Source organism: Pristiophorus japonicus, chromosome 13, assembly GCF_044704955.1.
Source record: "Pristiophorus japonicus isolate sPriJap1 chromosome 13, sPriJap1.hap1, whole genome shotgun sequence".
NCBI lineage: Eukaryota > Metazoa > Chordata > Chondrichthyes > Pristiophoridae > Pristiophorus > Pristiophorus japonicus.
This window is the reverse complement of record NC_091989.1, coordinates 111,946,151-111,964,544: the sequence shown is the minus strand read 5'-3', so window position 1 is coordinate 111,964,544 and position 18,394 is coordinate 111,946,151. Positions and strand designations below refer to the sequence as shown.

The window sequence follows — 18,394 nt, the reverse complement described above, 5'->3', positions numbered from 1 at the left end:
CTCCGTATGACGACGCGGCACATGCTAGCACAAGTCTTTTACACGGGTTATACAATACAAGCAGCTTGTTGGAGCATAAAATGTTTCTGGCTTTCTCAAAAGCAATTACTTGTTTTTTTCCCCCATACCTAGTTCTCAGCTTTGTGCAATAACATATGTAGGGGCTCTAAAAGGGTGCTTAACCCCGGTAGGAAGTTACCAAAATAGTTGAGGAGTCCCAGGAACGACCGCAGCTCCATGACGTTCTGTGGCCTGGGCGCGTTCTGATAGCCTCTGTCTTGGCGTCTGTGTGCCGAATGCCGTCCGCCACAAACTTTCTCCCCAAAAACTCCACTTCTATTGCCATGAAGACGCATTTTGACCTCTTCAGCCGCAGCCCTACGCAATCCAGTCGCTGGAGGACCTCCTCCAGGTTTTGTAGGTGCTCGGCAGTGCCCTGACCCGTGACCAATATGTCGTCCTGAAAGACCACCGTGTGTGGTACCGACTTGAGTAGGTTCTCCATGTTCCTCTGGAAGATCTCTGCAGCCGACCGAATTCCAAACGGGCACCTGTTGTAGATGAACAGTTTCTTGTGCGTGTTGTTGCAGGTGAGGCCCTTCGAAGCCTCCTCCAGCTCCTGCGTCATGTAGGCCGAAGTTAGGTCAAGCTTGGTGAACGTCTTGCCTCCTGCCAGCGTCGCAAATAGGACGTCTGCCTTAGGTAGCGGGTATTGGTCCTGTAGCTTGAAACGATTAATAGTTCATTTATAATCCCCGCAAATCCTGACCGTGCCATTACTTTTGAGTACTGGAACAATCGGGCTGGCCCACTCACTGAATTCCACTGGGGAGATGATGTCCTCGCATTGCAGCCTGTCCAGCTCGATTTCCACTCTCTCCCTCATCATGTAAGGTACTGCTCGCGCCTTGTGATGAATGGGTCATTCCTCTGGGACCAACACCTTCACCCTGGAAAAGTTTCCAATGCCTGGCTCAAAAAGGGAAGGAAATTTGTTCAGAACCTGGGTACATGAGGCCTCATTGACATGTGATAGCGCTCGGATGTCATCCCAGTTCTAACAGATTTTGCACAGCCAGCTCCTTCCAAGCAGTGTGGGGCCATCGCCCGGGACAATCCAGAGTGGCAGTTCGTGCACCGTGCCCTCATAGGTGACCTTGACCATCGCGCTGCCCAGGACAGTGATAAGCTCTTTGGTATACGTTCTCAGTTTCGTGTGGATGGGGCTCAGGGCTGGTCTGAATGCCTTGTTGCACCACCGTCTCTCAAACATCTTTTTACTCATGATGGATTGGCTAGTGCCAGTGTCCAGTTCCATGGCTACGGGTAAGCCATTCAATTTTACATTTAGCATTATAAGTGGACATTTCATCGAAAATGTGTGCATCCTGTGTACTTTAGCATCTGCCTCCTCTCTCTGAGGCTCGAAATTGCTTTGATCCACCATGGACCGATCTTCCTCTGCCACGTGGTGGTTTGCATGTTTTGCAGAGCTTGCAGCTCATTTGCAAGCTCGCTGGAGGTGCCCCATTGTTCCACAGCTCTTGCAAACATACCCTTTGAAGCGGCATAAATAGGCTGAATGGAAGCCTCCACAACGCCAACAAGGTGTAAATTGCCTTGCATTCATCCTTTGTTGGGGACTCTGGGTCATCTGGGTCACCTGAAGCCTGCTGGCATTTGCAGACTCATGGGTTCTGCCCTGTACATTTCTGCTCGCAAACACAGTTTCAGTTAATTTATGAACATTGCTAGCACTTGTGTGCTGAGAGATTTGTTTGGTGTTATTACCGGTGGACATAAACGCCTGTGCTATCGCAAAGGCCTTACTGAGGGTCGGTGTCTCTACAGTCAAAAGTTTTCGTAGGATGGTCTCGTGGCCAATGCCCAGTACACAAAAGTCTCTGAGCATTTGCTCCAGGTAGCCATCAAACTCACATTGTCCTGCAAATCGCCTTAGCTCGGCGACGTAGCTCGCCACTTCCTGACCTTCAGATCGCTGGCACGTGTAGAACCGATACCTCGCCATCAGCACGCTCTACTTGGGTTAAGATGCTCCTGAACCAGTGTACACAGCTCCTCACACGACTTATCTGTGGGTTTCACCAGAGTCAGAAGATTCTTCATGAGGCTGTAGGTCGGTGCCCCGCAGACCGTGAGGAGGACCGCTCTCCTTTTTGCAGCGCTTCCTTCTCCGTCCAGCTCGTTGACTACAAAGTACTGGTCTAGCCGTTCGACATAGGCTTCCCAGTCCTCACCCTCCGAGAACTTCTCCAGGATGCACACAGTTTGCTGCACCTTTGTGTTGGATTCGTATTCTCGTCACCAGTTATTGTGTTCCTAACACAGATGAGGCTGCACACAGGAGGTTAAAGTAACAGTGACCTCAGTCTTTAATAAGACACTCCAGAGTGAGGAACAGGCCTAAGGGGCCGGCTTATATACAGTGCTCCCAAGGGATGCTGGGATCCCTTGGGACTTCAGGGGATGAGCTCCCCGGTGGCGGAACATGGGAGTGCATGTTTTGCAGATACACCACACCTTCCACCCGAAGTATCTTTCTCCAGTTTCTCTCCAATTTTCCCTTCCTGCCCCAAGCTCACCTTGCCCATGTGACTCCCCTCTAGCTCCCTTGACATTATTCCCACGAAACCCCAAACCACCCAACTTCCCTTGCTGGGCCCCATGCGCGCTAACATTGTAAATTGTCTCCGCTCCTCAGGTTATGACTCTCTTGCTTTCAAAACTGCCTTCATTAACCACTCCTCAATAAACACACCCGTGAATCCTCCGTCATTGCAAACTACCGTTTCAACTCCAACCTCCCTTTCCTCTCCAAGTTTCTTGAATGTGTTGTTGCCTGCTTAATTTTTGCCTGTCTTTCCCACAACCCCATGGTTGAATCTCTCCAATTGCTTTTCCGTCCCTACCACAGCACTAAAAGGGTTCTATCCAATGTGATTGATTACATCCTCGGTGGCTGTGATCGCAGTGCATTATCCCTCATCCAGCTGCATGTCTATGCAGCTTTTGATACAGTCAATCACACCATCTCCTTTCTTTTGTTGTTCAACTCAGTGGAATTGGCCTCACATTGTTCCACTCTTGCCTATCCAATCGTAGCCAGAGTATATCTAGCAATGGCTTCCCTTCTGGCTCCAAGACGTTGTGGAACCAACCAGGGAGCAGTCTATTTTAGAATTAATGATCTCATAGTAAAGGATCCTCTAGGGGAGAGTGGTCCTAGCATGTTAGAATTTCAAATTCAGTTTGAGGGTGCGAAACATGTGTCGGAAACTAGTGTCCAAAACCTAAATAAAGACAATTACTCGGAAAATAGACTAAAGGGTAAGACGGTAGATAAGCAGTGGCAGACATTTAAGGAGATATTTCATAACTCTCAGCAAAGACATATTCCAGTGAGAAAGAAAGGGCCTGAAATTGATGAAGGTCAAGGCCCATCCAAGTGCCGCCCAAAGTACCGCCGATGGTTGCCGAGAGGCCGGGCGTTACTTTATGAGGAACATTCCTCTAAAAGAGGTGGCAGTATTGACCGGCAGCAAAATAATGGCTTACGCAGTCAATCTGGACGGCAGCGGGCGGGAGCTCTCAATCTTAGCAGCAAAGGCTCTTGCTGCCAAGTGCTACCGAGGGTGGAGTCGGGCCCAGGGAGGGTGGAAGACCTGCAAATAAAAAACATTCCAAAAAAAAACAACGGAACACCTTCAGGGGACCCCATCCAGGTAAGTCGCTGTGAAAATAACATTTTAAATATGTTCACTGACCTTTTTTCCCGTTCTTCATACCTACTATCGGGTTTAGACCTGCCTCCACTCAGCGGTCCTTCCCCCTGCTAGCGCCGACTCCCGCCCACTCCAATCTGGCATCTCAGTGGGCGGGAGGCCACTTGCACTACTTGGCCACCAGAGGATGGCAACAGGCAGTTCCTGGTGGTGTTCCCCTCCCGGCCACTCCAGCCCAAGTGGAAACTGGGAGAGAGAGAAAACCGGAGCCAAATCCCGGCGGCAATCAGTGGCAGCAGGTGGCAGTGGGCGGTAAGGCCACCAATATCCGGCCCAAAGACTCTATAAGAAGGATGGACCATCCGTGGCTAACTAAGGAATTTAAGGATGGTATCAAATTGAAAGACAAGGCATACAATGTTGCGAATATTAGTGGTAGGCCAGAGGATTGGAAAATGTTTCGAAACCAGCAAAGAATGCATAAAAAAGTGATAGAGAGTGAAGATAGATAATGAGAGTAAACTAGCAAGAAATATAAAAACAGACAGTAAGAGCTTCTACAGATGTATAAAAAGGAAGAGAGTAGCTAAAGTAGACATTAGTCCCTTAGAGGATGAGACTGGGGAATTAATAATGGGAAACAGAGAAATGGCAGATACTTTGAACAAATATTTTGTATCGGTCTTCAGGGTAGAAGACAATAAAAGCATCCCAATAATAATAGATCAGCAAGTGGCTATAGGGAGGGAGGAACTTAAAACAATCACTATCACTGGAGAAATAGTACTAGGCAAGCTAATGGGACTAAAGGCAGACAAGTCTCCTGGACCTGATGGCTTGCACCGTAGGGTCTTAAAAGAAGTGGCTGTAGAGACAGTGGATGCATTGGTTGTAATATATCAAAATTCCCTGGATTCTGGAGAGGTCTCAGCGGATTGGAAAACCGCAAATGTTATACCTCTATCCAACAAAAGAGGGAGATATAAAGCAGGACCCTATAGACCAGTTAGCCTAACATCTGTCATTGGGAAAATGCTGGAATCCATGATTAAGGAAGTAGAAGCAGGACATTTAGAAAACCATAATGGCCGAGAAATCCCTGTCACAGCCTTCCCGCGGGCAATCGGGTAAATTAAAGAAAAAAATGTGCACGTACCATTTTCTCCTGCGCCCTCCTGCGTTTCCGTTTCTCTGTTGAAGATTCCTGGGCAGTGTATGACGTCACGCTGCGCGCGAAGCCTGTGGCTCCCTTTGGAGATGGTCCCCACCCACAGAAGCTGTCAAAAGGAGCTCATTTAAATAGGCCACGCCCCCAGGTTTTTTTAGACTTCAGTCCTGCAGCAGCTTTAGAAATCACTGCAAGGCTTTGAAAGGTAAGATTTTTTAAAGTCTTTTTAATTTTTTAGAATAATTTAAAGATTGTCTAATTTATGTTAAATATTTTAATAGTTTTAAACACTTCAAAAGGGAATTAAAGCAATGTAAAGAGTGTTAAAAACCTTTAAATAATTTGTAATAATTACCATTAAACAGATGAGTTAAATGGATGTATCTAACGTTGCCGTCATGAAAATGGCTCAGAATTTCTCTGACGGTGATCTGACAACACTCGTCAATGAGGTTGAAGCGAAGCGCCTCCAGCTCATTGGGAACGCAAAGTCGAAACCACCGCGGAAAGGACAAATGGCAGCATGGAATGAAGTTGCGAATATTGTTAGCGCCAACTCCACCGTTCCATGGACAGCAGAACAATGCCGTAAGAAATTATATGATTTGTTGTGATTTGCAAAGGTTTCGATAGTTATATGAAATTTCAAATGTTTTTAACCTATTTCAATCATCATCATACGCAGTCCCTTGAATCGAGGATGACTTGCTTCCACGTCAAAAAGTTCACAGGTGTTTCAATGATGGACCTAAAATTCCAGGTCTGAACTAAATCTTGAAGGGTGAAGATGCCTGTGCTTGGATTTTTTTAACGTGTGGTGACCGTTGCACACCAGCCACCACACGGGCTTCACAGAGCTAGGTCTTGGTCCAGTAGCAAGGATGAACCAAGACAACTGGAGACCTGCCCTGCTGCACGGACCTAGTGCGCACACATATCGTAGTGTGGGCTGGCCCGTGCTACCCCTGAGCCCTCGCCTCTCCTGGGCCCCGATCACGTCCCTCTACAATCTCTCGCCACTCCTTCGCCCCGACCTCGCTGCTCCTGCAGTACCTGCCCACGTTCCAATCACTGACCTGGACCGTGGTGATGTCCCTTTTTACTGTCATTGCTCTCCTGCTCCAGCACGTGCTGCTCCCTGGAGTGGTATACTTCCACGCTGCTCCTCCCGCTCCCCGGCCTGCTCCGATGGTGCTCGCAGGCCAGGGTCCACGCAGACTGCTGGCCTAGGCTCCTTCCGCTGCCACGGCACTATTTCGAAGAAGAGCAGGGGAGTTATCCCCGATGTCCCGGCTAATAATTAACCCTCAGTCAACGTAACAAAACCAGATTATCTGGTCATTATCACATGGCTGTTTGTGGGAGCTTGCTGTGCGCAAATTGGCTGTCACGTTTCCCACATTACAGCAGTGACTACAGCCTAGCCCAGCAGTCTGCGTGCCCCCCGGCCTGCGATAGACCATCGGAACCTATTTCAAAGTCCATTGTTAACTGACCTAATCATCTGGTTATCTGAGCTCACTGTGAAGTTTTATGGCTGTGGTTCAATTGAAACGGCTTGTTTACATTTATCTTTGAACTGCTTCTAAGTTGTGCAAAGTCAACATTTGTGTGTCTCCAAGAGAGACAGGAGCTTGTCTGTGCTAAGGTGTTGTGTTATTTTGTATTTCACTATTTTATTTAATATTTATAGTCTGTAGTCACTTGAAATTTTGATTCAACATTTTTATTAACAACCAATCAAATGTTACAACTGTTTGAAAAGTAGCAAATAAGTTTACATCTTATTGTTGTGTCTTTATTACAATGGGAAACCAAAGAAATCACTTTAAACTGTTTACATGTTTTTATCAAAGACTTTTGAAAATGTTTGTAAAGTAGCAAAACGTTATCTAACAAAGATGAAAAACTTCGAAGCAATAAAATTTTAATTTTTCACTTTAAATTCTGTTTCACCTTTTCTGTGCCTTGCTGGGCTGGGGCGGGGGAGGGAGGAGGCGACAGTATCATCACCTCGTAAACATGTTGGCGACTAGCTGTTCCCTGACAGCTCTGCTTTCAGCAGCAGCTTGCTCCTCCCCTTCACGCCTCCACACATGGACATTTTCAAGATCTTTCATTTCAGTAGGGAGTTCATCTAAAGGGTTAAAAGTTAGTCCTTCTTTCAGGGCAAAGTTGTGCAAACCTCAAACCTTGCGACTTTTGCAGGACTGTACTGCAATGTACTCCCTGATCTGTCCAGGCACCGGAATCTTGATTTTAAAACCACGATTGTCCTCTTGACAACTTGACATGTCCCCACATTTGCTTGGTTGTATCTCTCCTGTGCCTCATTATTGGTCCTGCGGTATGGTGTCATCAACCACGTTTTTAGCGGGTAGCTCTTGTCGCCCAATATCCATGCGGATCCTGGAGGCAATTAATTGAGACAGTCATATAAGATGGCGTGTTGGAGGACAAAGGAGTCATGACTACTTCCACAGTGACCTGCATTCATGCTTAGGATCCTGAGTTGCGCATAACAGACGATCATTACATTTAATGAATGATACCCCTTCCTGTTGATGAATCTCACAGCATTATCAATCGGTGTCTTCAATGCAACGTGGGTTCCATCGACGGCCGCAATCACTTTTGAGAAGCCAGCAATTCTATAAAAAGCAAGGGCACTCTCCCTTTGCTGCGGAGCGGACAAGTCAAAATGTATGAACTCATCGCCACTACGTAATATGGCATCCGTTACCTGATGAATGCAGGATCTCGCAGCAAACTGGCTTATGTTTGTAATGCCTGTCTGAAATGACCCTGATGCAAAGAAGGTCAGTGCGGTGGTTATCTTCATGGACACAGACAAAGCAGTGCGGGTCGTGGAGCGTGTTTGAAGGTCGTCTCTCAACATGTCACACAGTCATCTGATTGCCTCTTTGCTGAAGTGCAGCCTCTTCACACATAACTTCTCCGACAGCATTTCACAAGGTAGCCTGTCTCTGGTGGGTAGTTATTCCTTCTGATGAGGCGGTGTTCATGGTTCACCAATCTTCTTAGTTGTTCCCTGCAACGAATGTTTCTCTGCTCCAAAATGTCACAGATATGTATGGTAATATCATAAGCAGGCATGTTTCTCCCTCATAGAGAGATGCTGTACACATAGGTGCAAAGAAGGAAATACTTGTAGAACACATTTTTAAAGTCAGTAGGTAGAAATTCATATTGGGCTCTAATGAAACCTGCTTGAAATTATTGCAGTTACTGTTTTTATCAAAAAGCTCTTACTTTTAACAGAGAACTTTCTCATGTTAGTTCATCACTGTCAAACAAATAATCTTTCCAATAAACTTCCATTTCCATTTCCAGGCCAGGACAGAGTTTTAACCCATATTTAACCCATATTTTACTTCTCTCAGAGCTACCAACAGCTGAATTAGTTTTCTTAAACTTTCTAGCTGTTCATGCATTTCCTCAATCTAATTAAAGAACCTGCATTTAATGTTACAATTGTGTGAGAGGAATTGTGTTTTTAAACATGGAAATTAGACATGCCTTTTGCTAAAAGGCTTACATCAGGCTTTAAAAAGTAAAATAAAAACTTCTCGTTGTAAATATCCTCTAATGACCTCGTTTTGCTTCTTCCTCCTGCAGCTCTACACACAGAATGCAGGCTGTATGCTTGCTTTCATCTGTCGCAAAGCTTTCGTGCCCAAATTCTGGGCAGAACCTCTCTAAAATGATGAATATTGTGTGAGAACTCATAGTTCTCTCGCGCATTCGGAGGATCTACCAATTTCCAGCTTGACAGATCAGAAAAGCCGGTTTTCAGCGCATGCGCATTGTGCGCTGAAAAGCAACTTTTCTCTTACCTTTCCGGGTCCGTAGAAACTCGGTGCAGACCCGTGAGCCTGGAATTTCTATGCCAATACAATCAAGCAGAGTCAATATGGTTTCATGAAAGGGAAATTGTATTTGACAAATTTACTGGTGTTCTTTGAGGATGTAATGAGCAGGGTGGATAAAGGGGAACCAGTAGCTGTAGTGTATTCAGATTTCCAGAAGGCATTTGATAAGGTGCCACATAAAAGGTTACTGCACAAGATAAGAGCTCATGGGGCTGGGGGTAATATATTAGCTTGTTTAGAGGATTGGCTAACTAATAGAAATAGAGAGTCGGGATAAATGGGTCATTTTCAGCTTGGCAAACTGTAACTAGTGGTTGCCACAGTAATCAGTGCTGTGGCCTCAACTAATTACAACCTATTTTAATGACTTGGATGAAGGGAGTGAGTGTACTGTAGCCAAATTTGCTGATGATTCAAAGATGGGTGGGAAAGCAAGTTGTGAAGAGGCCACAAATAATCTACAAAGGGCTATAGATAGGTTAAATGTGTGGTCAAAAATTTGGCAGATGTAGTATTATGTGGGAAAATGTAAGGTTATCTATCCACTTTGGTATGAAGAATAAAAAAGTGAATTATTATTTAAATGGAGAGTACAAAATGCTGCGGTACAGAGGGATCTGGGGCTCTTCGGACATGAAACACAAAAAGTTAGCATGCAGGGACAGCAATTAATTAGGAAGGCAAATGGAATGTTGGCCTTCATTGCAAGGGAGATGGAGTATAAAAGTAGGGAAGTCTTGCTGCAACTCTACAAGGCTTTGTTGAGACCACACCTGGAGAACTGCATACAATTTTGGTCTCCTTATTTAAGTTGGGAAACACTTGCATTGGAGACAGTTTAGAGAAGCTTCATTAGGTTGATTCCTGAGATGAAGAGATTGTCTTATGAAGCAAGGTTGAGTTGGTTGGGCCTATACCCTTTTAAGTTAAGAAGGATAAGAGGTGACCTTATTGAAACATATAAGATTTTGAGGGGGCTTGACAGAGTAGATGCAGAGAGGATGTTTCCCTTTGTGGGGGAATTTAGAACTAGGGGGCATAGTTTCAGAACAAGGGGTCGCCCATTTAAAATGGAGATGAGGAGGAATTTCTTCTCTCAGAGGATTGTGAATCTTTGGAATTCTCCACCCCAGAGAACTGTGGAGGCTGGTTTATTGAATATATTTAAGATGGAGATAGACAGATATTTTAACTACAGGGGAGGCAAGGGTTATGGGGAGCGGGCAGGAAAGTGGAGTTGAGGCCAAGATCAGATCAACAGCACAGCTCCCAGCTTCAACGCGGTCAGAACAACGCAGTCGGAACAGCACAGGAATCTCAGTCAACGCGGTCAGAAGGGTCAGAAGATCAGCAGCACAGCTCCCAGCTCGATCAATGCATTCAGAACAACACGGTCGTTGCAGGCCCCACTTCCAGTTCCAGGTTAGAGGAGTCTGTGCATGGGCGAGAGGCGGCGATACGCATGTGTAGACGTCAGGGGCAGAGTCCAGAGCACGCAGACACAGAAGGAGGCCCAAAAACCAAGCGCAAATAGTCAATCTGTTATAATATTGTCAAGGCCAATTGTCCACTATGCTGAAGGGTTCAAAAACAAGTTAAAAGATTGTAAGTTGGGAGTGAGAAATTGGGTAGGACCTTTTTCACTCAAAGAGTAATAAAGCTGTGGGATACGTCACTATGGAAGGCCCTTGAACTGGGTCGTATCAATGGGTTTAAGACGGAATTAGATGTGTTCCTGTTGAGGAAAGAGATTGGGGAAAGTGATTCAAAGGTGGGATTTATCTCTGAAAAGAGACATGTTTGTTCTCTGTACTTAACAATTCCTATGTTGTTTTATCCAACCACCAGAGTAACCACGGAGATCTCTCTGCCAATCAAATATTTGTGCCATTTCAATTATCATTTTGTTTGTGGGCTACTGCCACAAGGGTTATTCGGAAGAACGGTAGTGTCCAGCCTGAAATTCTCTGTAGGGTAACCAAAGTTTCAGAGGGTGCTCTGTTTACTCAGCTATCAGCGCACTCTCCTGGTTCCAATATGAAGGTCTTCCATTTAGGGGAAAGTGCCAGTGCCTCCAGAAAAGTGTCCAAAGAGCTGAGTGCAGAGGAGGCCCTTCAGCTGTGTGTGGCCTGATATCAGGCACAGCAGGTGACATTTCTGGGAGTGTTGTATGCGGGGAGTAGTGTTCCTTCCTCCAACATGACACCTGACACATTGGATTCAAGCTTCCAGCATCTGGCTGGCCTTGAACTGTTCCAGAGAACGGGCTACAACAAAGCTTCAGTGTAAGGATTAACAGGGCTAAGGCCCACATTCATGTGGACACCAGCACTTGAACCCTTTGTCCACTTGTACACATTTGTGGATGAACAGCCGCTATTTCAAACCTTTTGGGAGTTGTCCATTTTGCTTGTAATTCTTTTGCTGCCACATGACAGGCTACTGCACCGACTGGGTGAAGAAAGGAATGGAACCTTGTGAGCAGACAACACTTAAATGGCATAAAGTGGGGTGAAGAGAATCCTGATGGAGAGAGAAATAGCGATAAGGTGTAATCTGATAGAGAGAAATAATTGGAGAGAATAGCAACAGTTCATAAAGAAAATGCACCAGCAAATCTGGGAGGTGAGGTCAGAATTAAAGAGCAAAGTGGAAGAAGGTTCCCATGGGGCAGGGGCGGGAGGGATGTGGGATTGTGGATTGATAATAACAAAGTGAAACCAAGACAGATGAACGAGGTTAAGGAAACCACAGTTTAAAGGAAGGGGACTGGAAGATCATGGGCAAAACCGCAGTTATTTGGAATAAGGGAGTCAACATGGTGCCCAATTATTCTCAAAAGGCAGCAGAGGGAATTTAAAAAGTTATTTTGTTTTTAAATAATGTCTTTTTTAAGAAATATAGTTTTATTTTTTAAATGTTGGTAGCCAGGGGACTGGAATGATCTTATGGTCCATTCAGGCAGGGTTTAAATTCCCTGGGCCCAAAATTCACCATCCCAGAAGGGACAGCTACCGTGGAGTTTGGGCGGTCGACCTAAAAAATTGATCGGTCGCCAAGGTCGGATGATTTTCCCTCCCTGAGCCATAGCCAGCTTGGGGGAGGATTTGAGCGGTGTGCACGTCCACCAGAAACGGCGCGGTGAAGCTACTGTAAAGAAGACATTCCAGCGGTGAGCTCTGCAGCGTGCAGGCCGCTGGAAAACGATCAGGACAGGGATTTCCAGCTGCAAAAAGGTAAGACTTTTCCCAGCAGTGCTCCCGCGAGGTATTCGAGTCGCTGCTCGAACGGGACACCGCTGGAGTGTTGCTGCAATCGGGGCCCTTTGGTAGGGAAATCGTTTTATTAATTTTAGTGTTGTTATTTAAAATTACAGCATCCACTGTATTTATATTTTAATAGTTTTATTAATTTTAGTGTTGTTATTTAAGATTACAGCATCCACTGTATTTATATTTTAATAGTTTTATTAATTGCTTTGGCTCCTTTCAACCTGCTGAGTGCTGCTCAGAGGTTTGCACATACTTTTGTACAACTTTCAGGTCTAACTCTTTAGTGGAGGCCTGTGGGCTGCAGAGACCTGCTTGGTAGGGTTCACCCTGAGGATGGGAGAATGGGAGGAGTGTTGGGAGAGCGACACCTGGTACACCTGCTCAGAAGCAGGGCGGCATGCAGGAGAAGGCATCGCCGCCATCACCATGAAGCGAGGCATCGGGCAAGGGAGGCAGCAGCCATGATCGTTCATTCTACGCCAGACCAGTGAGCCCGCCGCCTTCGTCAGCCCAAATCAGGATTGTGGTTGGAGACAAGGGATATCCCCTGTCCACTCCACTGCGGAACCCCAGGACAGCGCCAGAGCATGCATAAAATGACACTCCCTGTGCCACCAGGTGCATCGTCGAGCAGTGCATAGGCATTCTTAAGCAGACGTTCTGGTCCCTGGCCCGCTCTGGTGGCACCTTGCAGTACTCTCCTCAATGGGTCTCCATCATTGTCGTGGTCTGCTGCATGCTGCAAAACCTGGCCATCGTGAGGGGACAGCCGTCGGAGTTCGAGCCAGCAGCACCACCTGAGGAGGAGGAGGAGGAGGAATAGGAGGAGGAGGAGGCGTAGGAGGAGGTGCAGGAAGAGGAGGATCCCCATCGCCCCAGAGCTATGAGACCTCGACCCAGCCCCACCCTGGAAGGGCTGGGTGCAGACTGGCCAGCACCCTCATGGGAGGGTGCGTCCTTACCTAAATGGAGGTTCCTGACACCTCCCCTGCAATCTCCCACCATTCATTATGTACTGGCGGTCTGCCAGGTCACCCCACATCAGGAAACAGTATTTTTTTCTGTCCTCCACACCGTCCATCAGTGTCTCCAGCTCCATATCAGTGAACCTGTTGGCTCTCCTTGCACCTCTTACACCAGCCATCCTTCCAACCTCCTTCCCCCCTCAGGGCCTTGCTGCAAGCCCAGGCCTTTAAAAAGGCCAGGGAGAAGCTGGCTCATTAGTAACCCTTACCTACATGCTGAATTTCTCAGGGGTGATAACGTTCAAATTAAGACAGCCACACCGCTGAAAAAGCCACTTTGGAAGGGTTCATTAGCGCTGAAACCCATTTGTTCACTTTTGCAGCTGAATATGGGGTGGCCCAGCCACAGAAAATGTTGGCACTAATGGCCACAAAAGGTGGGGTGAAGACCAGCTTTCCAGCGGTACTGAATTTCGGGCCCCCTTTTTGCTATTAGGCAATTTAGAACAATAACTTTTTTTTAAAATTCTCAGCATAAATAGTTATTTGGTACTACTGTGAGAACGAAGTTTTAAAATATTACATAAATTACACAGAATTTACAGCACAGAAACAGGCCATTCGGCCCAACAGGTCTATGTCGGTGTTTATGCTCCAAACAAACCTCCTCCCACCCTACTTCATCAACCCTCTCAGCATAACCTTGTATTCCTTTCACCCTCATGTATTTATCCAGCTTCCTTGTTATTCACCTTAATTACTTCATGTGTTAGCGAGTTCCACATTCTATCCTCTCTCTGGGTAAAGAAGTTTCTCCAGAGTTCCTTATTGAGTAATTGTGTCCCAAGTGGCAAAGAGAGAGGGATTTTCAATTAAATTGAGTAAATATGCTGCGTTGGCATCCAGTTTTGTCATTATTGTATCATTGTTTCCCAAGATTGCTAAAAAGAATCAGACAGATATAACACTGTTATAGGAGTCATTTTATGTTATTATTGTCCCGTACATTATCGAAGGAAATAAATTCTCACCAAGTACAATAATGATCAGTGATGTTTGTTTTACATATTTGTGGTACATCAGGTGACGCGATAACTTCAAACTGTCTAAATATAAAGCAAAATCTCACCCTCAACCTCAATAACATTCCGTTGTATAATAACTAAAATATTAAAATAAAGCACATTGGCCACAAACTCTAAACAAGCTTTCTAATAATTTTATAAATTGCACCATTTTGCTTTGAGTACATTTTCTAAAGAAAAGTACTTGTGTCAAGTAGAAAAACACATCAGTAATATTTAACACAATTATATAATGATAAAAAAATGTTAAAATAAAATCTTAAAATCACTTCAAACTACTAAAACTAAGTTTCAGATTGCTGGTGAAATATGCCACATTGGTTGACCACTGTGTAAGAGCTAAGACAAGACTTAAATCTTGAGATTGTAAGAAATATAATAATTAAGAATGTATAGTAAGAAGAGTATCTGAATTCACCCTTATCCTGCAGTCATGGATTCCTGTTGTGCACTCTGAGGGATCTGTGGATTTCTACAGTGAACTTCTAGGAAAGTTAATGCACCAAGATCAACACCAACTACTCTAAAATAAAAAGAGAAATGCTGCAAATACTCAGCAGGTCAGGCAGCATATGTGGAGAAACATAATCTAACTTCCATCAATTTCTATCCTGTGCAGCACCTAACAATCTGCCCAAGATTCACATTCAACCACACCTTTCTCTCACTTCCTTCCTCACCTTGTATATGTCCTACTGCTGACTACAACCTTGCTAACTCACTCATTACCCCATACAGACTTTTGCAGACAATATTAAATCCTAACGTACCTATTATTACAGCCAAGAATAATTTAATCTCAAGATGATGCAGAGGAGATTTACGAGGATGCTGCCTGGAATGGAGAATCTTAGCTATGAGAACAGATTGGATAGGCTGGGTTTGTTCTCCTTGGAACAGAGGGGGCTGAGGGGAGACCTCATTGAGGTGTATAACATTTTGAGGGGCGTGGATATACTGGATAGCAAGGACGTTTTCCCTTGGTGGAGGGGTCATTTACGAGGGGCATAGGTTTAAGGTGGTTGGTGGAAGGTTTAGAGGGGATTTGACGGGGGCTTCTTCACGCAGAGGGTTGTGGGGGTCTGGAACTCGCTGCCTGGAAGAGTGGTGGAGGCAGAAACCCTCACCACATTTAAAAGGTGTTTGGATGTGCACTTGAAGTGCCGTAACCTGCAGGATTACGGACCTAGAGCTGGTAAGTGGGATTAGACTGGATAACCTCTTGTTGGCTGGCACAGACACGATGGTAAGTACATCATGAAATCTATTACAGCCAGAGTGATTTCCTGGACTAGTTTCGATCACCTGGATGGGTTGGAGAGGAATTTTCCCATATTTTTTGTCCCCCAATTGGCCTGGGTTTTTATCTGTTTTTTTGCCTCATCCAGGAGATCGCATGGCTCCGGGTGGTGTGGAGTGTAAAATGTTGCGATACATGAGGTATCGCAGTTGTGTGAGATGGACTGGTTGGGCCGGATGCTCTTTACCTGTCTGCCATTGTTCATTGTTCATAGATTTATATGTAACCTTCAGGGCTGCTGATCGAGGGCCATGTGGCTCTTTGTCGGCCGGTGCGGACACATTGGGCCGAAATGGCCTCCTTCTGCAATGTAAATTTCTATGTTTCTATAAGTATTATTGTATGAGATTGGCAAGTATGATCCAAAATAATAACTAAGGAGACAAGGAAGACATTTTGTGGGGGAGGGTAATGGCTCACCTGCTCTGGGAATGGTTGTGCTTCCAGTGATAATTGTGGTGTTGGGTGTATATATACCCTACAGTGGAGAATGGTTTCCCTCGTGCTGTTTAACACACTAAATAGAGCGGTGCTGTCCTGTGTCTGCAAAAATGTAGTGGGGTGGGTGAGGCAGGATTAGAGATGGTCATGAATTCTCTTTACTGTATTTATCACCAGACTGAATCAAAGGATTCTGCTGCTGCAGCTCCCTAAAACTTCAGCATCTCGATTAAGAACGACAACAATATTGAAGCTTTTCCAATTTATGTAGACTGGATGCTTTGGTTATATGTGTATTATTTTCTGTGGGGGTCACTTTCTTTGGGGGTTCTCTCAAGCTCCGCCCGAAGAACTGTGGAAACTCCAGAAACATGGCCGAAATGCAGGGGAACCCCGCAGAAATTCACCACCACTACATTGAGGAATCATGTGTCAGAATGGGAGCAGAAAATACAGCCACCAAACAAAACAGAATACTTCACATTCACCCTCACCAAAGATACGTAACAGAAAGCACGGAGCACTGAAAGTTTACATTGTGCCTTTCAAATAGCAGATGCTGGCAGAATGCCTTCATTCCTGTCTTTGTAAACCAGCTCAGCAAGAAATAATGGAAAGTCATGGCATTCCATTCCAGAGGTTCACATCGTGAAATACTTCCACAATCACTCAGTCGCCATTCACTGTGCAGGCACAAGGCAATCCAGATATCCATCTGCACATATTTTGACAGCAAAACATAGAATTACAGAGAATTTTACATCACAGAATCAAGCTATTCGGCCCAACTGGTCCACGCCGATGGTTAAGCTTCATACAACTATTAAAATGATTATATTTAAAGTCTAATTTCCTGAATACACAGAAAAAACCTCACTGCTAACAGAGTAATTCTCAGCCCTGTCCCTTGCATTATCTGTTGTACTCAAAAATCACAGAACTGGAAAAGTTCATGTTGCAAGAAGAATGTCACAACATTGGTAACACTGGGCTTTAATGAGGGGCCCATCTGATATCAGAATTTAAAAGTTACGTGGTAGATTATTGGGGGGAGCAGCGAGGGAGCAGGGGGCGGGGGGCACGGTGGGTGGGTGAGGGTGGTGTGCAGGGATTGAAAATAAAAAATCAGCAACATTTAGGCCTTTCAATGATGAAAACTGAATGCCTACTGGGATCCACTTCCATCTTTCCCATTACCCTCATCTACATTACGGAAAGCCATTAGGCCAGTTTGCTGCCCATTTTGAAACTACAGCAGTTTGCTTCTTGGATTTCAGTAATGCTGTTTGAACAGCACAGTCATGCATCTTGATACAAAAGGGGGCAGACCGTAAATAGAAAGAAGTGGACATTCCTCATTCAAGATCGATAACCAGCCTTCACTTCTTAAAAGGGAAACACAGTGCAATATTAAGATAGAGGAATGGTTTGATTTCTCCTCTTTCTTCTCCCACACACAAAATTAAGCAAGAGCTGTAGCAAGATCAGAATTGCAACAATCAATTTAAAAAGGAAGCCTGGCTTCACTAGAAAGCAAGCAACTGGAGGATGCTCCTTCAGTACTGACGGAGTTGTGGTTTTATTACATGTATTCACGATGCACTATTACATACAGAGCATCACCTCTAGTTACAAGCTAACATTCTTGTGTCTCTTTATTAGCAGAGGGTTTGGAAATTCCTCAGCTATTTGAAAAGTCCCCTGCCTCCAGAATGCAACGACAATGCAGAGACATAATCCGGGATCATTGTGTTTCCATTGTGTTCGATCTGGAGCCTGCGGCCTGTTTCACTGAACGCTGAGACAGTTTTCTGTTGAAAAAAACCCAACCATCTTATAAAAGAAGACAAACAACCAATGACTTATTTCAGAGTGAACTGGTTTATTTAGCTTAATCCCACCATCAGTTTCAAACACTGTGGCACCCTTATTCATATCGTTGGACTTTAAGCAACAATTTTCTGACAATAAAGACAAACATTTGAGGCCCGAAATTATTGAGTCAGGTATGGAAAAACTTGGGTGGATCTCCTGCGAGGGGCAGGAATTTGGAATGGTTTCCGCATCAGTTAAGTTGGATCTGAAATCCCGATTGGGAGGGAGGTGGCTGTGTCTTCAAGCCACGTCCCCTACATAGCGACAGAAGTTTGAGGCCATTTCAGGGAGTGGTCACAGGCTAGCCCGGGAATTCCGGCCACCACCTCACTCTTAGGTCCAGCAGATCCCATGCCTGCTAAAGACAGGTGTAGCCTCTGTAATGGGCCGACCGAATACCAAAGTACAAAAGTAATCAATCCACTAAGTGCAGGCTCTGGTTCCCCTTCAGGGAATTTTATTTTCAATTTTCCCTTCAGCCCATTAAGGGCCTCTGAAGGGACAGGCTGCCATTCCAATTTATCGTGTGGGGGAGGGGTGGGTGCCACTGTAGTACCTCTACAGGTGCGAGACACCCCCTTCTATTATTAACATGAACCTCGGGTATGGTAGCATAATAGTTATGTTACTGGACTAGTAATCCGATAGGCCT

At 45.2% G+C, this 18,394-nt stretch overlaps 1 protein-coding gene across 1 annotated transcript in view; it reads right to left on the bottom strand.

Annotated features, from left to right (window-relative positions):
• Positions 1-14,383: 14,383 nt before the first annotated feature.
• The window catches only part of LOC139278171 (uncharacterized), a 166,231-nt gene continuing 162,220 nt past the window's right edge, over positions 14,384-18,394 (bottom strand). The window contains exon 19 of the mRNA XM_070896825.1: positions 14,384-17,678. Coding sequence (XP_070752926.1) covers positions 17,612-17,678 — 67 coding nt within the window. The 3' untranslated portion in view covers positions 14,384-17,611. The remainder of the gene's footprint in view (positions 17,679-18,394) is intronic.